Source organism: Mus musculus, chromosome 7, assembly GCF_000001635.26.
Source record: "Mus musculus strain C57BL/6J chromosome 7, GRCm38.p6 C57BL/6J".
Lineage (NCBI taxonomy): Eukaryota > Metazoa > Chordata > Mammalia > Rodentia > Muridae > Mus > Mus musculus.
The window spans coordinates 109,908,866-109,934,380 of NC_000073.6; the positions used below are offsets into that span (position 1 = coordinate 109,908,866).

General features: G+C 43.6%; 1 protein-coding gene across 2 annotated transcripts in view; it reads right to left on the minus strand.

Moving 5' to 3' along the window:
- Dennd5a (DENN/MADD domain containing 5A) overlaps positions 1-25,515 on the minus strand; it is a 66,691-nt gene that overhangs the window by 15,086 nt on the left and 26,090 nt on the right. For both annotated transcript variants that reach the window (NM_001311139.1, NM_021494.1), the window contains 9 exons: positions 24,748-25,405; positions 17,962-18,149; positions 12,329-12,646; positions 10,397-10,612; positions 9,729-9,963; positions 8,520-8,670; positions 7,346-7,439; positions 5,856-5,987; positions 3,050-3,202 (listed from right to left, as the gene is read on the minus strand). In NM_001311139.1, the coding sequence (NP_001298068.1) occupies positions 3,050-3,202; positions 5,856-5,987; positions 7,346-7,439; positions 8,520-8,670; positions 9,729-9,963; positions 10,397-10,612; positions 12,329-12,646; positions 17,962-18,149; positions 24,748-25,405 (2,145 nt within the window). The remainder of the gene's footprint in view (positions 1-3,049; positions 3,203-5,855; positions 5,988-7,345; positions 7,440-8,519; positions 8,671-9,728; positions 9,964-10,396; positions 10,613-12,328; positions 12,647-17,961; positions 18,150-24,747; positions 25,406-25,515) is intronic.

The window sequence follows — 25,515 nt, forward strand, 5'->3', positions numbered from 1 at the left end:
GCCTCAAACTCACAGAGATCCTCCTGCCTCTGCCTCTGCCTCTGCCCCTGCCTCCTAAGTGCTGGATTAAACTATGCCCAGTTCCAATCTTTTTTTTTTTTTAAGGTCAATGTACTGGCTAGTTTTATGTCAACTTGACACAGGCTGGAGTTATCACAGAGAAAGGAGCTTCAGTTGGGGAAATGCTTCCACGAGATCCAGCTGTAAGGCATTTTCTCAATTAGTGATTAAGGGGGGAGGTCCCCTTGTGGTTGGGACCCTCTCTGGGCTGGTAGTCTTGGTTCTATAAGAGAGCAGGCTGAGCAAGCCAGGGGAAGCAAGCCAGTAAAGAACATCCCTCCATGGTCTCTGCATCAGCTCCTGCTTCCTGACCTGCTTGAGTTCCAGTCCTGACTTCCTTCAGTGATGAACAGCAATGTGGAAGTGTAAGCTGAATAAACCCTTTCCTCCCCAACTTGCTTCTTGGTCATGATGTTTTTTGTTTTGTTTTTTTTATTACATATTTTCCTCAATTACATTTCCAATGCTAGCCCAAAAGTCCTCCATGCCCTCCCCCCCCACTCCCCTACCCACCCACTCCCCTACCCACCCATTCCCACTTTTTGGCCTGGCATTCCCCTGTACTGGGGCATATAAAGTTTGCGTGTCCAATGGGCCTCTCTTTCCAGGTCATGATGTTTTGTCCAGGAATAGAAACCTTGACTAAGACAGTCAGTATCTCTCAATGGCCTGTACTTCATCAAATACCTGCTATCCAAAGTGAGCCCCAGGGATCTACTGGTCTCCTCCTCCCTGACAGTGAGATTACAAACACTCACCACTATTAGCTTTCCTTATGTAAGCTCTAGAGACAGGACTCTCAGGTCCTCATGCTTGTAGAGCAAGCATTTTACCAATTGAGCTATCTCCCCAGCCCCTATAACTATCACAGGTGACAAATATTTCATATTCATGATTGAGTTCCTATGTAGTTGATAAAAATTCAGTATATATTATGTTAGCAACATAACTTATAAATAATCTTACAAAGTGAGTGTTATATTTAATGAAAATAATGATAGATGCTATCATATCTCAGTGCTTGCTAATAATAAAGCACCATGTTAAATCTCTAAAATAAAGCATCTTAGTGCTGGGGATATGGCTCAGTTGGCAGAGTGCTTGCCTAGCAGGTGCCAAGGGTAGTAGTCCATGCCGATAATTTCAACACTCCAGAGGTAGACGCAGAAGGATCAGAGAGTTAAGGACAGCAATGGCTACAGAAAGACCCTGTCTCAAAAAGAAAATAAAAATGAAGGACACCTGAGGTCTGCATATGTGCATGTGCATGCACACACACACAAACACACACACACAAGCACACATGAGTCGTGACACTTTGAAGGATGATTATAAAGGAAACCAGTTTGAGGGTGACCAACTGACCTGTCATTAAGGGGCAGATTGCTCCCTTAACTCAGACTCCCAGATGTTATTTGAACTTGTGCCTTGGCAAAAAGGAAAACTAGCTATGTGTCAGCAGTTACAACTTTGGCTCTCCAGATGCCAGGGTTCTAGTGTGTTTACTTATAGTTTATCTCATCCTCATAGTTGCATATAGCCTGCCTTCTTGTAGTGTGGAACTCTATCTTTAGTGGTAAATCAACATAGTAATGGGTTATACAGTGAGTTCAAGGCCATTCTACTAAAGATAGCTTAGTGGGTAAAGGAGCTTGCCACTGGAGTCCAATCTTTGTGTTCCAAGGAGCAGAAACAGAGAAAGGAGTCCTGCAAGTTGTTTGCTGACCTTTTCCCCCAACTTTTCTCTCTCTCTCACACACACACAAAATAAATTAATAAAAAAAAATTTAGGGCCAGGTATAGTGGTGCACATCTTTAATCCCAGCAATCTTAGGCAGAAGCAGTTGGATCTCTGAGATTGAAGCCAGCCTGCTCTACAGAGCTCAGAGTTCCAGGATAGCCAAGGCTGTCTTAAGAAACCCTGTCTCAAACAAACAAGAACAAAAAAGAACAAACAACAATAACAAAAAAAGAAAATTAGATCCAATGGTAGAGTGTTTGCTTAGCATACATGAAACCCTGGATTTAATTTACAGCACTGCACTAACCATGTCTGTAATAGTACTTAGACGGTGAAAGGTAGCAGGACCAGGAGTTCAAGGTCACCCTTGAACACATGGACTACACAGTGGCCTGGGCTACATGAGACCTTGCTTCAGAACAGAACATGAGAATAAAAGATGGCGGCTATGACTATCACTGAAAAGCACGTCACTGGAACAAGGAGATTCTTGGAGTTCTATGTGGCAAGGACCAAACACTCTGCTTCTCTCAGATCTTCAGATGACCAGCCGTCACTGAGAGCCTCCTTCCTTTCTTCTGGCCTTGAACTCAGAAATCCACCTGCCTCTGTCTCCCAAGTGCTGGGCTTAAAGGCGTGCGCCACCACCGCCCGGCAAGAGCCTCATTTCTAATAGGACTGTAATTAATGAGGTCTGTTACTCCCTCAACTCAGTTCTCTCTCTGTTCTACTTCCAAACACAGGCCAACAGTAGAGGACCAACCAAGCTGATCTGCAACTTACTCCCAAGAAAGATGCCATTTTGTTTGTTTGATCTTGTTTTTCAAGACAGGGGTTCTCTGTTTAGCCCTAACTGTCCTAGAACTATCTCTGTAGACTAGGGTGTCCTTGAACTCACAGACCCACCTGTTCTTGCCTCAGTGCTGGGACTAAAGGTGTGAGGCACCGCCTCCTAGAAAAAGGTGCCACTTTCAAAGGTTTAAAAAACATAGATGTATAAACTTTATTTATAAGAAAAAAAAAGCTGAACTCACATTCGCTTAGCTGTTGATACCCTACCCCATATATCAGATATTTACATCATAATTCATAACAGTAGCAAAATTATAGTTATGAGGTAGTAATGAAAAAATTTATAGTTGAGGGTCACCACCACATGAGGAACTGTGTAAAGAGTCACAGCATTGGGGAGGTTGAGAACCACTGGCATCCCAGACTAGAAGTGAAACCAAAGGCTAGACCCATTACCTGCTTCACTTGTAGCCCATGGCTCCAGATCCTCTCCAGAAGGTCACAGAGGCTGGCAATCAAAGTGTTCTCTTCCACACCGGTGATGTTCACCTCCCCATGCCCCAGCTCCACGGCCTCTCGACCCATCTTCTCTACCAGCATCCTCTTGGTCTAGAAATGGATAAGTAGGACAGATCACCACAGTGAGTAGAACCACACTGCTGCAGAGAGCTGTGGCAGTCTGCATGGCACATGTGCTGGGCTAAGAAGGATGAGATGAAGAAGCCCAGGGACAGTGTATAGTCATGTGGGCCAGGTGATAGGGAACGCAAGCTTTCAAAGCTCAGTTAAGGAGGCGAAAACACAGCTATCAGCAAGTGATCCTAGCAAGAGATTTCATTACTCTGGATCCAAATCTTTGCCTTTATGAGGTGAAAAGAGTTGAATAAAAGCCTTTGCTCATGCCCACCTTGGCTATTCCCCCATTCTCATGGCTTAAATAAATGCACTGGACAGACCTTCAAGCACATGTAACCTAGAAATAAATCTAAAATAACTCTCAAAGAGGAAAGAACTTATTGAGAATAATTTCAGGTAAAAATCTACAAATGCTTATTACAAATATGTAACAACATCAATGCCAAGATGACTGAGGAACATGAAAACTTTCAAGAAATGTATCAATAGTGGTTTTAATAGCAGGAAAGGTAACGCTATAGGAGAAAGTCGCAAGTGACTTAGAATGAACTCTCAGTTTAAAAATTAAACTAGGGGGCTGGGAAAAAACAGCCCAGGGTTTAGACACTGGACTGCTCCTGTAAAGAGGGCTTGGGTTCAGTCCCAGAATTGGGTGGCTCACAATAGCCAGTAACTCAAGCTCCAGGAGACCTGATACCCTCTCTGGCCTCTGAGTGTACTTGCAGGCAGGCAAACACAGTCAGAGATACACACACACACACACACACACACACACACACACACACACACACATATTTAAAACACAAAATCTTGGGACTGCAAAGATGGCTGGCTCAGTGGGTGAGAACACTTGTTGCTCTTTCAAAAGACCCAGGTTTGATTCCCACCACACACATGGAGGCTCATCACTTCTTTAGGCACCAGGCACACATGTAATGCACAGATTACATGCAGACAAAATACTCTTACATACTAAAATAAACCTTAAAATATTAATAAATAATAAAATCTTAAAATTGAACAAATCTGAAATTTAAAATATCAATTCTCATAGAATAATCTAGGGTGGTTTTTTTGTGTTTGAAACAGGGTCTAACTCTATATACAGACCAGATTAAAGCCTATCTTGTTACAAGGTCAAAATAAGTTGATTCCTGTCTTCTATAAAACTTGGATTTGACCATGTCTTGACCATTTTCTGGAATTTGACATGTTCCACACCTCCACTCTGCTGAGATGAGATGTTCTGGCAAATAATTTTGAAAGGTTCTGCCAAGTTTCTATGTGACCAAAACTCTTGAAACCTAGCCCTAGCCTTGGAGTTTGGAGTTAATATAAACCTCATCCTTTCCTGTGTTCGATGCTATTCTCTTGAACCCCACTTTGGGTAGACAGTCTTATCTGAGAGAAAATCAAGTTTGCTTAATTTGATCAAAGAATCCTACCCCACCGCCCAAAAAAATAACAGTCTATACAGAAAACCATCAAAGAGAGCTCTAAAAAACTGTGCTAAGGATGCTGAGGTGTAGCTCTCCACCACCGGAGGCTTCTGGTGGGGGAGTGCATGGAATAGGACTATTTTCTTTAAGGGGCTGTTACTGGGAGTTTGACCATACTCAAGGGAGTATACGGGCAACATAAATTGGGCTCCTCCTCCTCCTCTTCCTCCTTCTCTTCTGCCTGTTCCTCCTCCTTCCTCCTGCTCTTTCTTCCTTCCTTCCTCTTCCTCTTCTTCTCTTGCTTTTTTGGGGACAAAGTGACAAGTATGAGAAGGCAGACCATGTTCTGCCTGGGCTGTTCCTACTTCAACTGGCCAGTCCTCATGGCCATGCTCTCAGGATCCATCTCCCCACGGCATCTTCTTCCTTCTCCTTCTCCCTCTCCTGTGGCCCCAGCCCAAGCTTCTTAAAGTATGAATTTCTTCCAATTTCACTCATAACTCTCAGGATGCAGCAGAGAACAAATCAGCTGAGTTGTCCTAAATATTATGATATTCTGACTTGTATGAAGACTTTTTCTTAGAAATTACATTTAAAATTTAAATATTAAAAACTAATCTTTCTATCCAGACAGTGGTGGCACACTGAGTTCCATGCCAGCCTGGTCCACAAAGCATCAATGTTTGCCTGCATGTGTGTCTGTGTGAGGGGTCAGATTCCCTAGAAAGGGAGTTACAGACAGCACTGAGCTGCCATGTGGGTGCTGGGAATAGAACCTGGGTCCTCTGGAAGAGCATCCAGTGTTCTTAACCACTGAGCCATCTCTCCAGCCCCACAAACCATTACTAGATATGAAAAGCAATTACTGTTAGATTACAACAGAGAAGCAAAAGCATTTCCACATATGCAAAACACTGAAATTAATAAGGCAACGAGTTTTTAAGGTTAGCATTATCCCATTATGTAAGGCATGAGGCAGACAGATGGCATGGCAAACTGATGATCTGAGCTCCATCATCAGACCCCACATGAAGACAGAAGAGACCTGGCTTACAAAGCTGTCCTGACCTCCCTCTCCCCATCCCTACCCTCACACTTTTTAAATAAAATAAGGAGTGGTCCGAGCCAAGCAATGATCTTCTTTTTGCTGCCAAGGGAAACAGCAGCACTGAGTACCCACAGCTCACCTTGTTTCGACATTCCTTCAGCAGGCCTTCTACAAACTTCCAGTTGGTCTGGGCAATGACTGATGGAGAGAGGTTGGACAGTTTGGGCTGACGGATGGTACTGCCCATATTCCTGGCTTCCTGGATGTACTTCTACATTAAACAGAAAAACCAAAGAGCTTTTATGTCCATGGACAGAAACCATAGCAACCAACTGGTGGGCTCCCAAGGAGGACATTGTACCCCACACCTTCTTTGCTTGCCTATGCCTGGGCTCAAATATATATGGAAGCAGAAAATTTAAGTGTAATTCTTGTACTAAAGGGGAAAATCAAAATACTACAATTTCTGGTTTTATTGACATGAGTATAATAAACTACCTTTGATTTAAAGACATGAGAGGCATTTATACAAACATTTGCATATGACACACACATAGCCAAATGTTTGACGTTATAACATGATGCTTACACTTAGGAACCCGGCATGGAGTTACAAACTGTAATATGTAAACAAACAAACGATGGCTTGAGTCCATTTACTGTCGTATGTTGGGCAGGTTTATTTGCAGGTCTCCTAGAGCACATGTAGCTAGGAATGCACAGCTTAGACATGCCTGCTACCTTTCCTAAGAACTGCCTTAGTCGTCATGTCTCTTCAGCACAACACAACAGTAACTAGGTAACCATCCCCCTCCTTATCCACATAAAGAAAAAAATAAGCTAAGTTCTTTTCTAATGCTGCCATAAAACCCTGACAAAAGCAACTCAAGGCAGATTCAGGTAGAAAGGGTTTCCTTGGGCTCACAGCTGCAGATACAGTTTATCATACCAGGGAGCACAGCAGTGGGCACTGGAGGGAGCTGATGCCATCTGCAATCAGCAGAGAGGATGCAGCATGCTGGTTCTCAGTTTGTTCTCTCTACTCTTACACAATTCAGCACTAACTGCCCAGGGAACTGTGCAACCAAGAGCAAGAGAATCTTCCCAAGTCAATTAAGGTAACCAAGACAGTCCCACCCAGACACACTCACAGGCCAGCCTAATCTGGACACCCCCACACACACACTAGGATTCCTCCCAGGTGATTCCGAATTGTGTCAAGTCGGCACTGAAAACTAAATATCACAATCACCTGAGATACAAAGAAGTCCAGGAAAAAGTTCTCTGTCCTCAGAGTAAGAGTCACAGCCCCGACCCCAGCTTACTTTCCTCCTTTCTATTTTAACAAAATTAGTTCCTTTCCTACTGTGCCACAAACAAAAAAAAAAAAAGCCCCAATTTTAAAGGCATTTATTTCTCCAAGTTTCAGACTGGCATCTTCTGAAATTCCTATCAAGTAACAGAACATACAGGATCATCTGGCTGGCTGTCATGAAAAACACTGTGCTCTCTAGAATGACACAGGGAGAGGTCACTGCTGGGGCAACTTACTAAATGCTAAGAGAGTGACAGACAGGGTGAGTGCAGCATGACAGAAGGGGCCTCCTTGCCATTCCTAAGGCGTCTTACCTCTCTCTGGTCATTGTCTAAGCGCAAGTGTTCTGTGTGCTGCTTCTGCCGGTCTTTCCGCCTCCACTGTGCAGGGGCATTCCTTTTTGTCCACCTGACAATATCAAAAGAGGCCATTAAGAATATTCACTACTCTGTGAGTTCTAAGTTCAACCTGGTATACACATTGAGAGAGACCCTGTCTCAAAAAATAAAAAGACAGCCATAATTCCAGCAATCACAAGGCAGAGGCAGGCAGATTCCTGAGTTCGATGCCTGCCTGGTCTACAAATCAAGTTCCAGGACATATATAGAGAAACCATGTCTTGAGATAGAGGCAAAGAGAGAGAGAGAGAAACAGAGAGAGAGAGAGAGAGAGAGATCCACTAAGACCAACTAACAAGAAAAAACTCCAGTGTCTAGGCAGCTAATGGTGAGCACAGGAAGCCACAGAGGCAATGCAAAGGCTGTGGGGTGAGCAGCTAAAAAAAATCAGTGAGAGAACAAAAGAGAAGGCCTCCCAAAGTGAGCCGTTCATTTGTCTCCAATTAGCTACCAAAGCTCCACATTCATTTGTCTCCAATTAACTACCAAAGCTCCACATGCAGATACAAAGCTGTCTGGGGAAAAAAACAACCATCCTGACCTTCAGTCAGGGCCAGTTATTCCCAACACCTCTGTTTAAGGACATAAAGCTAGATAGCTGTCTGTTAGATGGGGTTCACATAGGTCATTTTAACCCATCGGCTGCCTGGCTGCTTGCAAGTCCCGGGAATATCCAATTTGTAAGAGTTACCCAATGTGTACAGTGTAGACAAAAGCTGACAAGACACCCTGACACCTACATAGTTTAGGTCTTATCCATACTTGTTTCTTAAATTCTTTAAATACTGAGATGGCTTCAGTGGTTAAGAGCACCAGCCTTTCATCCAGAGGACCTAAGTTCAATTCTAGGTACTCACATGGCGGCTCACAACCATCTGCCATTCCAGCTCAAGATCTTTGTCCTCTTCTGGCCTCCAGCCATACAAGTGGTACACAGGCATGGATGCAGACAAAATACTCGTGCACACAAAATAATAAAACACTAAGAAAACCCCCGAGGTCTTCCGTGTACACCAACGCTAGCTTAGACTCTGGCTGTCAGTGACAACAGTGCCTGATGATCATTGGGGAATCTCTACGGTTCACTTACTTGTTGCTGGCTGGCCCGGTGCAAAGCACATCAGACTGCAGCTTAGGGAAAAAGCCAGGTTCATATTTTCCTTGTCCAATTTTCATGTCAAGAAGATGTGGGTGAACTGCAGTATGGTCAATTTTTGCCAGACGTAGTTCAATTGCTTTTTCTGAGATTCAAAATAAAAAATTCAAGTCAACCTTTTTTTTTTTTTAAGAAATAACTCCTCTTTCACTTCTAACCAAGATAGAGTAAAAAGACTGATTTTTTTTTTTTACCCTCTTGTCTGAAATATACACTAACAGGAAAACATCCTGTCCATTGGGCAGTGAAGGACAGGAGTCCCTAAGAATTAGAAATAGATGAAGTAATTCTTACAAATGTCTCAGCTAACTGCCCTGGGGCACATACAGAAGAAGCCTAGACTGGGTCTAGAGCAGTTCCAAAGGCTGGGGATTCAAGATCAGTGACAAGAAGCCTGCTCTAGTGTATCTGCAGTGAGAGCTCTGGTGCTTGGGGAACAAAGTGCACAGTTGACACCATGACACCTCTTCTTCTGAAAAAGCCTTTAAAGAGGGGGCTGGTTAGCTCTTCATTCCATAGCTTAAACCCTATATTCCAGTAGACCTATGACACTACATCTTCTGATAACAGGCAAGAGTAACTCAATCATGCTGCAGATTCAATACATGAATTACAGACGGGCTGAGAACTGACTGCTCACTCTTACACAGATAGGAGAGCCTCGGGTGGCCAGATCTCTAGCCTCACTGTCCTCAGCTGTTCCAATGCGGCCATTTTCAAGTGTAATACACTTTATGGGGAATGAAAAGGATGGGGAATCCTGATTTTAAAAGTGACTTTGAGAGACAGGAGTTCAAGGCCAGACTGGCTTAAATAGCAGTTCTAGGCCAGTCAAGAGAGACTCTTGCCTCAAAACCAGTTTCCAGACCAAAAGAAAAAAACAAAAAAACTGAGGAAGAAGGCAAAGCATGGTGCTGCACACCTTCAGTCTCTGTGGTAAGGCAGAGGCGGGTGGGGCTCTACGAGTGTGGGTGCCAGGACAGCCAGGGCATAGAGACCCTGCCATAAATAAATAAATAAATAAATAGGAAGAACACTGCAGGCCATGGATAACATACTCAAAGGCAAACCATGAGGAAAGCATACATGTTGAGGAAAGGGGACATGTTACCAATGAGGTCCCAGTGGCCAAGGAGGCCTCACCTGCTTCATCCACAGTGGTACACTTCTGGTACATAGATGTCCTAAGAGTAGGTGTTCGAACATTCAACAGTCTGATCTTGTCTACCCTTGAGTCAAAGACCCGGAGGACAGGGTCTTTATCATCATCATCATGACACATGATCTTGTTATCAATAAAAGATGCAAACATCTGGGTCTCTAGGAATCTTGAGAGGAAGGGCAGGTAGGGCTCAGGCTGATCTGACAGGAAGGATGCCTAGTGGAACCAAAGAGAAGCAGTCAACAACAGAGAAGAGAATAGAGCAGCCCTGACCATCACAGGCAACACCCCCAAGAGCTGAAGTGTGACAAATCTTCTCTGAAGCATCCTACGTCCTTATGAAAAGCCAATTACAACCCTCCTCCCCTTTGTTAACACTCATAAAAGTTCAATTTCCCAAAAATCTGACACAGCTAGCCCAGACATTCAACTACATATACACCTCTGCCTAGAGAAAGAGTCCTTTTAAAGACCACAGAGCAAAACAAAACCAAAACAAGGGGAAGGGGCACCAGCTAGAGGTAAATCACCTAACCGTAATCATCTGTATGCCTGCCTCTCTACTTGACTTTTCTAGTGATGTCATATGCAGTCACTTCTTCAAGCTGCAAGGTGTCTCATGTGCACCTGCCCGCAGGGTCTCACTTACTTTATCAAAGTTCTGCATCTGTTCCCTGTTGGTGAACCAGGACTCCTTATCCTGGCTGGGCTGGATGACAAACACTTCATAATCGGCAAACATCTGAGTAAAGCGATTGGCAAAGACTTCCCGGATTTGAATGTTTAGCTGGTAAATCCTGAGCTCTTCTTCATCACATTGAACTTTGAAATCTTTATTGCTACTGGGATCTTCACGAACTTCCAGCTTTAAAAAAAGCAGGAGGGTCAGGTGAAGATATGAACAATTATACTTTTATGCCAAGAAATAAATTCATCTGATTTTTTCCCTATTGGTCTTAGCAGCAAATGGTGAGAAGGTGAGAACTAAAGTAAAAATGGGAAGAAATATAAAGGGAGGGAGTCTAGAAGTTAAAGAGATTTGGCTTAGCAGTTGACTCTTGCCTGGCAACCAGGTAGGAAGTAAAGGGAAGAGGAAAAGGAGAGATTCTGAGATGGAGAAAAGAGGAGGTCGACCCGAAGGCAGGCATCCAACAACAAGCTAAGTGGAGATGCAGTCGTGGTAAACTGAGTGCAATCCAGCCAAGGAACAAAAGGAGCAAACTTCCCCAACAAGGAGAGGCCTGGGCCGAGCTCTGGCTCTGGCCTGCTCCAGGTGTTACCTTTCTTTGGGTTTTCTTTACAGACCGGGGATTACTTTTCTTACCTTTCAAGGCTTGTTCTTTTTAAAAAAGAGATACATTTTTAATCTTCCTAAATATTTCTCTATTCAACTGGTAAAAAAAATTTTTATTCTGCTGTACTTTATAGAAGAGAAACGAAATAGCTGACCCCTAAAAAAGGAAGTCCCACAAAATCATGACATCAACCTAACATTCATATTTACCTAACCAAAGGTGTTCAGCAATGAGAATGGGGAAGGTAAAGGCATGGGCAGAAAGCACAGAAAGCTTAATATCACCAAATCCAGAAACTGGAAAGCCAGGTGTAGCCCTGGACGGAGTTCAGCACTGCAGGATCTGGTTTAAGCTGCAGCTGGGCTCTAGACTAGGCTCTGAATCTTGGGTCACAGGGCAATGGATATGAAAGGTCCTCAGTTCTTCCCATTCACTCTGCAGAATTTCACACAGATGGCAACAGGCTCTCCCGGACCTGCACAAGAAGCCACCCAGACTTAAGACTTAGATCAAGTGCCGGGCGTGGTGGCGCACACCTTTAATCCCAGCACTCGAGAGGCAGAGGCAGTCTGAGTTCGAGGCCAGCCTGGTCTACAAAGTGAGTTCCAGGACAGCCAGGGCTATACAGAGAAACCCTGTCTCGAAAAACCAAAAAAAAAAAAAAAGAAAAGAAAAGAAAAAAAAAGAAAAACCAAAAATAAAAAATAAAAAATAAATAAATAAATAAATAAATAAAAGACTTAGGGGCTGGTGAGATGGCTCAGTGGTTCAGAGCGCCGACTGCTCTTCCAAAGGTCCTGAGTTCAAATCCCAGCAACCACATGGTGGCTCACAACCATCCGTAATGAAATCTGATCCCATCTTCTGGAGTGTCTGAAGACAGCTACAGTGTACTTACATTAAATAGATAGATAGATAGATAGATAGATAAATATCTTAAGAAAAAAAACTTAGATCAAGTGACAACTGCTAGAAGAGCTGCTTGTGCTCAGTCTCCCACTTGGTCCATCCCTTCACTGCTCACAGATGTGCACTATCGGCTGGGCGGTGGTGACACCTTTAATCCTAGCACTTGGGAGGCAGAGGCAGGCTCTTAAGTTCAAGACCAGTCTGGTCTACACAGAGAAACCTGACTAGAAAAACTTAAAAAAAAAAAAGTATCTGGGTCTTTTCTCATCCTCAGCGCAGCTTCCACAGGCACTCTAACACAGCACTCGAACACAGCACTCGAACACAGCACTCTAACACAGATCCAATCTGTCACAAACTTAGTTCCAACATCTTACTTTTTCCAAACTCACTCCAGTCCTCTTGACCAAAGCTTGCAACCGAGCAATAGTTTCATTTTCCTTGAGGAGCTCATAGGAGTGCAAAGGGGAGCCCGCAATGTTCCCGTTCCTCTTGTCAGACACAAGCTCAGAAGCTCGGATCCTCTTCAGCTTTGAGGCGCTTTCGCTGCAATGGAGGTTCCCTTCAGGGGGAACGCCAAAGGCCATGAGGATCTCAGAGACCTCCTGGACAAACTCCAGTTTGTTGGGAAATTGAGGCAAGTCCTCTGGCAACTCAATGAAGTGGTTGTCAACATCCACAAAGCAGAGGTTAGCCTGGAAATGAAAACAGGAGGTGTAAACAAGTGGAGCCCAGAGAGAGAGGTTTTAGAAAGGACAAGGGGTGATCAACTGACAGATGTGAGGTGCGGAGTAAAGATGGGGCAGGCAACGAGACAGTCCCTCCACCCAAGCTCCCTCCTGCTTTCTAAAATAAAACCTTAGAAACATGGCTCTTTCCCCAGAATTAAATGCTAGGGGAAATAGCTAAAAGTACTTGTGAAACCAAGATGGCAGTGGCATTCAAAAGCTTCACAAATCAATGGATTCCGGTTCGTGAGAAGTGTCAAAGTCTGGCATCAGTGCTGAGCACTTGTGTTCACCCCTTCTAGGCTTCACTCCTAATTCTCAAGATTTGACTGTTACGGGCTGGAGAGATGGCTCAGCGGTTAAGAGAACTGACTGCTCTTCCGAAGGTCCTGAGTTCAAATCCCAGCAACCACATGGTGGCTCACAACCATCCATAATGAGATCTGACGCCCTCTTCTGGTGTGTCTGAGGACAGCTACAGTGAACTTACATATAGCAATAAATAAATCTTAAAAAAAAAAAAAAAAAAGATTTGACTGTTACAGTGCTTGCTCAGGCTCAGAAGTAGTCAGCACTCAGAGTAATGGCTGGACTTGTCACCATCCAGTCTTATTTTACAGATGAAACTGACTAAAGAAGATATGCATGGCTATAATCACAGTACTTGGGGAAACCGAGGCAGGAGAACCACTAAGAGTTTCAGGCTAGCATAGAGCTACAGAGTTCAGGCAGTCTTGGACTAACCTGAAAAGATAAACTTTAAAACAAAACAAGACAAAACACCCAGAGACAGGAGCCAGAGAAATGACTTAGCCGACAAAACCACTGGCAGCTCTCTGCCAGAGGACCCAAGTTCAGTTTCCAGCATCCACATGGCCTCTCCCAACTGTCTATAACTCCAGCTCCAGCAGACCCACTGTCCTCTTCTGCCTCCATGGACACCAGGCACAGAGACATACATATATATGTAGGTAAAAACCCATCCTTATTAATTAATTAATTAATTAATTTAAAAATGTGATACAGGCCAAGCATATGCCTACGATCACTACTTGATAACACTGGGATTTGAACCCAGTTTGACCCCAGTCATATGCTAAAACTGCTCACTATCACCTTGGCTTATATTTAGGTCTTGCTTGATCAATTTAATACTTTAAAATCCTTGTTCTTGTTAATTTTCTTGCACTATAAATTAGAAGATCATGCTTATTTTATTAATCTGTCCTTACAAGACATGTAGCATGGCCTTCACTCCAACAGATTACTAAAGGTTAAGAGTATGTCTCTCTCAGTTATATAAAAGAGATACCTGCTAGTATTGGTTTTGAGAATTATGATGTCAAATATTTCTATAGGACATTTACATGTGTTTGTGACTGAGTGTGTGTGCACGAACGAAATTAAAGACAATATTCAGGAGTAGGCTCTTTCTTTCCACCAGGTGGGTTCCAAGAATGTAACTCAGATTGTCAGGTTTGTTGGCAAACACCTTTACCAACTGAGCTGCCTCACTGCTCCCCCTCATTTAACTTTTAATCTATGTGAAACAGGTTTCCTTATAGCATCAGATAAGGGTCCTTCCTTCAGCAAGACATTGTTCCAATATGCCAAATGATGTCCCAGTGACACACAAGTTTAACCTTGTCTCAATAGCCTTTACGTTCTAAAAGAAGCAGGCAGAGGATAACATAAGCTCGCTAACACAGTCAATCCATAAAACTCATCTCCTACAGCTGCATTTTGAACGGACCCTGCATCGTTTATGCTGAGTGCATCAATCACCCTTCCAACCTGTGACGATAAAAGAAAGCTTTCCATCTCAAACATCCAAAAACTAAGAAGAACCACTTTAAACCTTACTTCTGAGTTCCTCCAACTAGATAATGTTGACTCTGCCTAATTAAAGGCCAACAAATATTTATAACCTAAAAATAGACTACTTTTTTTAACATTATTAATGCTCTTAGGCCAAGCCATCAAAAAAGAAAATCAAAACAAAATCAACTCATCTAGTCAAGGGTCCTTTACAAAGCTGACAAAATGAAAGGCACACATTTTCATCTCTTACCCCTTGGCTCATCTTTTAAAAAGAGGGTTGGGGGCAGTTTTTCCAACCAGAATCAGGAAAGCAACTAAAATATCTAGATCCACCCAATAATGCTTGGTAGCTTCTCTCCCACTGCTGTGAGTCAAATAGAGAGTGTCCATAAAGAATTCTTATTTATTTATTTAATCTGTACGGATGCTTTGCCTGTGTCAGGTCTTAGGCAGTACACATATCCAGCCTTAGTCCAATTCCAGCTCCTACAGGAGGATTTCCGGTGGTTAGATAAAAGTCAGCATTCCTCAGGAACTTGTAAAACAGGCTCCAAATCAGCCAAAGGAGTCATTTCCCTTGCTTTTGGCAAATGGGACAAGAGGCTCCATTGACTTATGCCTGCAGTTATCAGCATATCCAAGTCCACACTAGCCTCCAGGCTCCTCACTCAGACCTCTTTCACACATTTCAAAGCCCCTCACCACCCTTCTCACCACCACCCCAAACCCTCAGCCCTCCTGCAGCTACTCATCCTCCTTATAACACAATATTTTCTGCTACCACCCTCTTAGCCCTACTTCCCTAGCCCTTCATGTCTAGTCTGCTTCTTTTTCTCTCTAGTTTGGACTCTTCCACAAGGCTGTGGTTATTTTCTCTTTTATTCACAATAAAAACCTCCCTCTAATCATGGATGGCGCGTTTGATGCTTTCTTCATTGCCCCTCTTCCCATACGGCTGGACGCATGTCTGGGCATCATAAGTGTGTTTGGTACCTGGGGAAGTCAGAAGAGGGCATCAGATCCCCTGAACTAGCACCACCATGTGGGTTCTAGGAATGGAAGAATAGCCAATGCTCTTCACCACTGAGCTATCTCTCCAGCCCCATCTATAAAGAACTTTATCAAGCCCAAATTCTGTGGATGCCCTGATGAGAGGTGGCTGAGGAGCACAGCTCAGGCACACACTTCAGAGGTGGCTAAGATACACAGGAACCGCTAAGTAGACCTCTTCACTCGTCATTCTGCACAACAGGGCCAAAAAGGGAGGGGTAAGAGGGCAAAATGAAAAAAGAGGCCATTTAACTTCTAGGCTCATAAAACAGTCTCATGCTGTTTCCTCTCAGCACAGGCTGGCAGCTGAAGCAATTTATAAACCTATGATCAAATCTGCAAGCATCGCCAGCGGCACCTGTGTGACTTTTTTTTGCGAAGATGCAAAACGTGGCAGACACTGAAGCCAAACAATCAGTTCTCTGCTCACCTCTGCCATGATGAAAGGGAGCATGGTAAGACAGCCACTGTCTAAGGTATTCCTCATGAATCCTCCAGATCCCAAAACTCTCCTGAACTCTTCCTTCAAAGGGCCACAGTGCCCTTTGCCAACCTCAGATGCCAAGCCAAATCAGTTCTCCCTCAGTACCTCTGTGAGTTCATCACTGAGGCACTTCAGCACATAGGATCCTACTGGAAAGCTACTGAGAGTGTCCCCAGAGAAGACAGGGACAGCCCCTTGCTGGTATTCTGTCTAAACTCCACCCCCACAGTTCCTGGCAGCAGCCAGGTATGCTCTGCCCCACAGTTACCTGGCAACAGCCAGGTAGGCTTGGCCCAGTATAAAAGGGGCCACTTGGCCTCTCCTCTCACTCTTACACTCTTGCCTCTCTTGCCTCTTGCCCCCTCGTCCCCCTTCTCATTCCCTGCCTCCCTCTCTCCATAGCCGACTTTCACTTATCTACTCTCTCCTTCTCTCTGCCTTTCTCTGCCTCTACTACTCTCTTAACTCCCCTCTCCATGCCCTAAATAAACTCTATTCTATACTTTACTGGGGTGTGTCTGGTCCCTCAGGGGGAAGGGATGCCTCAGCATGGGCATCCCCTCCCCCACACCCCACCAGAACATATTCTTATAGTTCTTTCTCTTTTTATGATCACAACATCCTTCCCTCACTCTAATGCTCTCAAGCTTACTTTCTGACATGGCTGCATCTTCAGACAATGAAACCCCAAAGAGAAGCCAAAACAAAAGATGCCTCACCAGACCAGCTCAGGCTCTCATTTGCTCAAGGCCACTGAGATCATGTGTTGGTGTTAAAAAGAACAAAGGGCTTTTTTACAGACTTCTGATGGCCAAAGATACGGCTGCAGCTGATGAATTCTAATTTGAGGGTCTAAGAAATGAACACTCTTCTACAGAAAGTGTCTTTCTACTCCAGGCTTACCACCTCAGTATCCTGCTGCTACCTGGCACAGAACCACAGTAAGGTCCTCCATCCTGCTGTCACACTCCCCTCCAACAGCGGAGTTTAAAGACCCCTTATAGTCCAAAGATGTCAACTAAAATGCTAAATTACCTGAGGGATAAAATGTGAGCTCATGCTTCCTTTACTGCTCGTTTTATGTACTATGGACATGTGTTCTTTTGAGAATAACAGAAAAGTGTGTTTCAAGGATACCATTACTCTTACCTCATCTTGTGTAATGTTTTACTTTTTAAAATACTGACCCGCAGCTCTTTACCCCCACAGAGGTTGTCTGCTATAAATCAGGGTAGAAAATATTCAGCTAAGGAACTGCCCGCAAAACTGTGTGGCCTGGGTGAATGGGACTCTAAGGCCATAGACAGCTGCTTTGGGAGGGCATGTCAGTGCCCTGCCTCCCACTGTCTACTTCTCCCCAAGCAGACCACAGCGGGAGGCCAGAAACTCAAGTGCAAAGGCTGTTCCAACGATGGAGAAAGCCACATAGCAGAGCGTCCACACACCAGAACACACAGAACACTGGGGTCTCTTACACAAACAATTCCTCCAACATTAAGAACACTGCTGGTTTCCGAGCAACTTCTTTATATACCCACGTGCCTAAAGTGCATGGAGAATGAAGATGAAGAGTCCTAAGGGGGACAGAATTTGTCCCAGGAATACAAGTATATATTAGCCATAGATGGCAATAAAACTGAGAAACATGTTTGAAAAAATAATGTGTATGGGGGAAAAAAAGCAATAATAAAAAATAAAAACATACTGGGTACATCACATGATGATGGAGTAATATAAATTTGGGACTAACGGTTCACTGTATTTTTTCCTGAAGTTATTCATGTTCCCTGTCCCTGTCTCCAAGCCTCCCCTCCCCCCACTCGCCCCCAAAAGGCCCTTGGTGGCACCATGCTGGGCTCCTCCCAGAATCTTCATCTCCCCCAAGCTGGAGAGGGTGAGTGGCACAGCACTTGACTTCTCTTCTCACCTCCTGAGGCAGCTCCAACTTGGAGCGGTCATCCAGGCCGTTGGAATGCAAGCCCATCAGGTATGGTACAGGAGCATCTAAGAAATGCAGGAGAGAAGCTGGGAGGATGGGGACATAGACATGCTGCCACTGGAAAGGAAACATCAGAGCTGTAATTGTCTCCGCCACAGTCATCAGTCTCTGGTAATCTAAGTCAGAGGGAAAAAAAACAACAGAATAAGCATATTCAACAAACCAGTCAACTGAGACACTTGCTTCTCAAAGAGAAAGCTCCAAGTGTCGATACAATTCAACTGACCCAAGGACCACTATGACTCCCATGGAGGCCACAGACTCAGACCCTCTGGGAGACCCCTATCAAATACACATGTCCAACTAGTAATAAAATGTAATATATAGAAATACGACAGAAAGAATAAATGCCACCTTTCTCTAGCCACTATTCACGATTATGTTAAGCATATGTTCTACAGTGGGCGTGGCCAGGATTGTCTGCTCTCCACAACACACAGCAAAAAAAAAAAAAAAAAAAAAAAAATCACTTACCATTCCTACATGTCGAGGCACACAATATAACTCTGCGAGTTTAGCTGGGCATGATGGCTCATGACTACAATCCCAGCACTGACGCTGAGGCAAAGAGATTGTCATGAGCTTAAAGCTAGCCTATGAGACTGTCTCTTGCTCCTGGCTAATCAAAAGAAAGTGTGACCTGTAATTAATTTGCTATTTGTGTGAGGAATATATATTTGGTCTTTTCCACAGTTCCTGGCACATAGCTCATAAGAACCCTGAACATTTTTGGATACTGAGATGAGTGGTGGCTTAGAGGTGGGGTAGAGGCCTCCCTGGTTAGCTCCAAGGTGAGTACTAATCACCAGAAAGGCATGAGTAGTAGAGGCTGGCACTTTCAGTCCAGCTCTGACCTCAGGGCAGAAGGGACAGATGCTAGAGACTTAATCACCAAAGAGCAAAGAGTTCATCACTCAGGCTTGTATAGTAATAAAAAAATAAAAATAAAAGAGCAGATTCACTGGGCGTGGTGGCGCACGCCTTTAATCCCAGCACTTGGGAGGCAGAGGCAGGCGGATTTCTGAGTTCGAGGCCAGCCTGGTCTACAAAGTGAGTTCCAGGACAGCCAGAGCTATACAGAGAAACACTGTCTTGAAAAACCAAAAAGAAAAAAAAGTAGATTCAAAGAGCTTCTAGGCCAGTCCACAGACTGAGGTGCTAGACCGAGGCTCACCCAAAGAAGCCAGCATGGAGCTACCTGTACTGCACAGTCAGTCCTGTTAGGCTGGTCTCAAATGTATCTTTTATAATAAATATGCAAATACTCTCCTCTGTTCTGTAAACCACTCTAGAATTTTATCAATATGAAGAGGAAGCTGTAGGAACCTCAAAAATATACAAAACACAGGCAGCCTAGGTTTGCCACTGGTAAAGAGATGCTGGGCCTGATCTGGTCTGGGCCAACTCCAGATGGCTTATCTCTTCTCTTCCCAATACTGATACATATTCTCAATACATATTCCACATACCATTTTGAGATGGGGTGTATGGGAGGAAGCGAAGGAGAAAATCGAGGGAGGGATGGAGGCAAGCAGAGGTCTTTCCTTTCTTAACCAAAAGAAAACCAAAGAGCCGTCCCCTCCTTCCCTCTCCAGAGCAAGTAAAGCAGATGCTAGCTACACATTCTGTGGCTGTGCCAAAACACCATGGAAGTGAGGCGGCTCCCCAACGCCCTCATTCACTGTGAGCTTTAACTGTCCTGGATACTGCTCAGCTCACAGCTCCAGTGGCTGAGAACTAGGTCCATACACCTATCAGCCCACACATATATCAGGACATGCTGGACAGGGTAACTCCCTGCTCCGTATAAGCAGGCTTTTCAACACTGTAAAAACCTAAGTCTTGCTTTTCCCCTCCTCTTCAAGATAAACCTAATCAGTATCTGAAACATATAATTTTATTGACTTTAGATTTAAATCTCTGAAGAGCTTCTTGCAGTGCAATTCAAACTGTGACATTCTTTAAAAACAAGACTGAGAATAATACAATCCTCATTTTCAAGGCTATCTTCTTTCCATTTGTGTGGTCTCTTTGAACAGATAGGAGAAATTTTGAGTTTTATAGCTCTCTGGTCTGCATAAGCTGTGAATTTTCTTCCTCTACTTTTTAAATGTACCTTCTATTGTTGTGTTGCTTGCTTGGTTTTAGTTTTTTTGGTTTTTAAAGCAGCCTCCCACCTTGAAGGATGGCTGAACAATGCCTCAGGGATCCAGCAATCTGTGGTACCCAAACTAGAATGCTCATCTCCAGGAGTCATACACACAAATCCTCTTCTGTACACTAGTATCAACGATAACATCAGCATCTCCTTGCCCATAACATTCCAGCCCACTCAACTATCAATACTTGAGCACCAAGCAACTGGCTAAGTCCTCTTACAGCTCTCCCCATGCTGCAATGTACAATTACTTCTAATAAAAGGAGGTAATTTAAAGCTCACTAGAGTTAGAAAAACCAAGCATGTCTTTGTAATTTGTTCTAAAAAAAACAAATGTGTCACAATCCTGCCCTTGTGTTACAGGATAGCAGGACACACTGCAGAGTGTATATACACAAACTAAGGCATTATGACTTGGTGACATAATCTTATGAGATTACACATAAACACATAAACAGCCTGCCACTGACCAGACAGTTATCCCATAGAACAAGAGTGTATTTTTACCAGAAGTTAATAAAAGGAAGCCTCAGGAACCACTCATCAACAGATGCTTTTTGTGGCCTATAGTGTTTTACAACATTGTTGCCATCATTTAATATTCACAAATTTTATCTAACAAACTCTGGGTTCTTATGAAAAACTGGAATATTTACTAACATCAGGCCAGTAGCTCCTCAAGAAATCAACTGGAATTGGTGGCTGTTTATTTTAGATAGGTGTGTGCTCTTCAGTTCATAACTGTTCTACAAGTTGCCTGTACTGACAGCAGGGGGAGCAGAGTCAGGAAGGCTGAGTAGAGCCATGCAGCTCTAGGTCAGCCAGAGCTACAGACTGAAATCCTGACTCCAAACAAACAAACAAACAAACAAACAGGAGATGGGAGGGTGGTTCAGTAAATAAGAGCAAATACAGCTCTTCCAGGAAACATAAGCTTGGTTTCCAACACCCATATCAGGAGGCTCATACTTCCTGTAACTCCAGCTCCAAAGGATCCCTCTCTGGCCTCCTTGGCATGTGTGCATGTGTGTGCCTGTGTGTATAAAAGGTCTGAACAAAGCCAAAACAAAAGAGTCCCCATTACTTCACCTTCAAACTAGGTCCCAAGCCCCAACCACTTCATGTCAGTTAACTATATACCTCCTTAGCTCCAGCTTACTTTCACCTCCTCTCAGATGGAAAATTACAAAATCTCATTAGCCAGACTCATAAAGAGAATGAACCAGAGGGCTGGAGAGATGGCTAAGTAGTTAAGAACACTAGCTGCTCTTCCAGAGGTACTGAGTTCAATTCCTAACAACAATTAAAGATGGCTCACAACCATCTTTAATGGGATCTGACTCCCTCTTCTGTGGTGTCTGAGGACAGCTACAGTGTACTCATATACATAAAATAAATAAATTATTCTTGAGCGGTAGTGGCACATGCCTTTAATCCCAGCACTTGGGAGGTAGAGGCAGGCGGATTTCCGAGTTCGAAGCCAGCCTGGTCTACCGAGTGAGTTCCAGGACAGCCAGGGCTACACAGAGAAACCCTGGCTCATAAATAAATAAATAAATAAATAAATAAATCTTAAAGAAATTTTAAAACCTTTTTTAAAAACAGCTAGAATATTTTGTTAAAAATGTTATTTATGGTGTCAAGTGGTCCACACCTTTAATGGGAGTAAAGGAGAGAGACAGTCATTTGAGGCCAGACTGGTCTACAGAGCAAGTTCCAGGACAGCCAGAGATACAGTGAAAAGGCCTGTCTCAAAAATATAAATACATAAATATAAAACAACAACCAAAATGCTACTCAAGGGCTGGAATAATGGCTCAGTGGCTAAAAACACTAACTACTCTTCTAGAGGCCCCAGGTTCAGTTCCTAGCACCCATACGAGGAAGCTCACAGGTGCCTGTAACCATAGTTCCAGGGGTCCCAACATTCTCTTCTGGACCCATAGGCTCCTGTATGCATATAGAGTACAGTAAGTTACTCACATACACCATATACATAAGTTTAAAAAAATATAAATGTAGGATACCCAAGATATAAGATACAATTTGCTAAACACATGAAACTCAAGAAGAATGAAGACTGAAGTGTGGACACTATGCCCCTCCTTAGAATTGGGAACAAAACACCCATGGAAGGAGTTACAGAGACAAAGTTTGGAGCTGAGATGAAAGGATAGACCATGTAGAGACTGCCATATCCAGGGATCCACCCCATAATCAGCATCTAAACGCTGACACCATTGCATACACTAGCAAGATTTTATCGAAAGGACCCAGATGTAGCTGTCTCTTGTGAGACTATGCCGGGGCCTAGCAAACACAGAAGTGGATGCTCACAGTCAGCTAATGGATGGATCACAGGGCTCCCAATGGAGGAGCTAGAGAAAGAACCCAAGGAGCTAAAGGGATCTGCAACCCTATAGGTGGAACAACATTATGAACTAACCAGTACCCCGGAGCTCTTGACTCTAGCTGCATATGTATCAAAAGATGGCCTAGTCGGCCATCACTGGAAAGAGAGTCCCATTGGACACGCAAACTTTATATGCCCCAGTACAGGGGAACGCCAGGGCCAAAAAGGGGGAGTGGGTGGGTAGGGGAGTGGGGGTGGGTGGGTATGGGGGACTTTTGGTATAGCATTGGAAATGTAAATGAGCTAAATACCTAATAAAAATGGAAAAAAAAAAGAAAAAAATATATAAATGGTACCTATTCATTTACTAAGTATTTACTAGGTACCCTTACATACCAGTCACTGCTCTAGTACTCAGAATGCCTGCCTCAGTGAGAAAATGATTAGTAAAAGCCTTGCCACTGTGCAGGGAAAAATGTCTTTGTCCATGTAACCTACTTGAATCCTAAAAATATACAACACATACACACACACACAGTACCTTTTAAATGTCAATATTATAAAAGACAAAGGCTGGGAAACTGTCAACTAATGAGTGTGGAGGAGTGCACTAAGGGTGATGCGCATGCCAATGCATACATGAGAAGGTAAGAGGATAGATCTGGAGAGTTCGTTCTCTCCAACTGTTATATAGGTTTCTGGAATCAATCTTAGTCTGCCAGCCTTATATGAGCAAGTGCTTTTAATCACTGAACTATCATAAGCCCAACCTGGAATATTCTGACTAGAGATATCCACAAGTTATTCAAAAAGACCTAACCTACTTTTTAAAAACAGATCACCTAGAGGGGAGAAGGATGGCTCAGCAGTTAAGAGCACATATTGCTCTTCCACAGGACCTGTGTTCACTTCCACCATATATGTCAGATGCTTACAAGCGCTACACACCAGCTCCAAAAACCCTGAAGCCTCTGGCTTTCATTGGCACTTGTGCACATGTATACACACTCACACAAACATACACATATTTAAAAACAAAATAAATCTTTGTAGGGAAAAAGACCCTATTTGTTATCCAAAATGAAAAATCGTTTTAAAAATTACTCTACTTCTGGGTGGTGGTAGCATATGCCTTGAAACTCAGCACTCAGGAAGCAGAGGCGGGCAGACCTTTGTAAATTCAAGGCCATCTTGGTCTATAGAGGGAGTTCCAGAATGGCCAAGGCTACACCTTCTCTCGAAAAACAAAACAAATAAATAAATAAACAAATTCATAAATAAAATAAAGTAAACCATTCTACTGGAAACTGGAATTTGGGGTGGCATGGTAGCTCAGTGGTTAAAAGCACTTGGCTGCTCTTCCAGAGGCTCCAACTTCAGTTCCCAGCACCCACCACATCAGATGGTTCACAACTGTCTATAATCCCAGCTCCAGGGGAATCTGATGCCTCTAGACTCTGCAGGCACCTACACTTGTGTGCACATACCCACACGCAAACATACACACAAACCTAACAAACTTAAAATAATAAAATAAATCTTTTCTTTTAAAACAACCAGAACTTTTCTTCCCCAAATATCATCCTTCTATCTTCTTTCCCCAACATCTTTAACTATCTTCCATCTACATATTTTACTTATTTACTAACTCCTTTTTTCTCATTAAAATAAAAGCTCCACTCATAAAGATTATTTTTTTACTTTGTCCATCCCTTCTATCTGCCACCCTTGAAACAATGCCTGGCACATTGTGCACTAAACTATACTGAATTCTATGATACTGGTCTGACTCGCAGAGTAAGCAACTGTTTTTTCTCACCTACCTTAGTATTCTTTCTAAACCTGCTATTCACATTCTACTCTCATTTATAACAGAAAGAAGCAACAATTCATCTTCTCAGTATAAAAGGATTATCCTTGATTTTACTGTCAAGCCAAAGAAGAGACAGAATACAGAACAGAACTGATGGGTCATCACTGCCGGAGGCCACTAGTGTCAATCAGAAGGGATATTCCCTCCAAAACTAAAAGGCCGTGATGATAGCCAACCAGAAATGCTAGCTTCTCTGGGTCCATCCATTCTCCATCCACCTGCAAAAGACTGTAAGAAATAGCCCTTGACTTTTATATCCAGACCCATTATATGTGACTATACAAAGCAGGGAGCCCACAGGGTGGAGAGCTGTAGTCAACACTGACTTACGCTGTGAGTAGAGCAGTATTTGAAACTCCAGAAGGGCACAAGTAAAAAGCTGAAACACATTCTCCACCCCAAGCAGTTCAAAGACCTCTTTGACGGGAAAATCGAATAGAGGAAGCTCATTGGTACTTGGTCTCTGGCAGATTATTGGCCCATAGACCCCAGAAAACTTTAGGGAGCGGCCAGGAGGTGGAAGTGGCACCTCATAGAGTACGTTGTATATGTAGCTCTCAAGGGGCAGAGGAGGGGGCTGAGGCGATGTGACTGCCTGGTGGAGCTGCTGCAGCACACTCCGACATGCCTTCATGAAAGACATGGGTGTAATGAGACAGATGCATTTAGAGACATAGAGTGTGTCCCTGCTAATATCATAGGAGTTGAAGCGCTGCAGCTTGGTCCCAGGAATGCCTTCACCATCTTCCATGCCACTCTGGTCTCCACCATCAGCAAGTGGAGCATGAAGGACATCATACTCAGCATTGTGCATGTGGTAGAGGGTCTGCATTGCACTGCAGATTTGCTTGCTGGTCACTTCTTCATAAAAGGTAAGAGCAAACCCAAATGTCCGAGAACCATCCTCCCTTGTGATAATAAAGGCATGGAACTGTGGCTCCCTGGGATCAGCCTGGGTCTTGAATGCCAGCCCTTTGGGCATGCACAGCTGCAAAAGACAATAGGAAAACAAGCAGTGAGAGCATTCCTTGTCCTCTCCAGAACACAAATCAGCTAGCTACAATCTACCATGTTGGACATCTGTCTACCTTCCCTAAA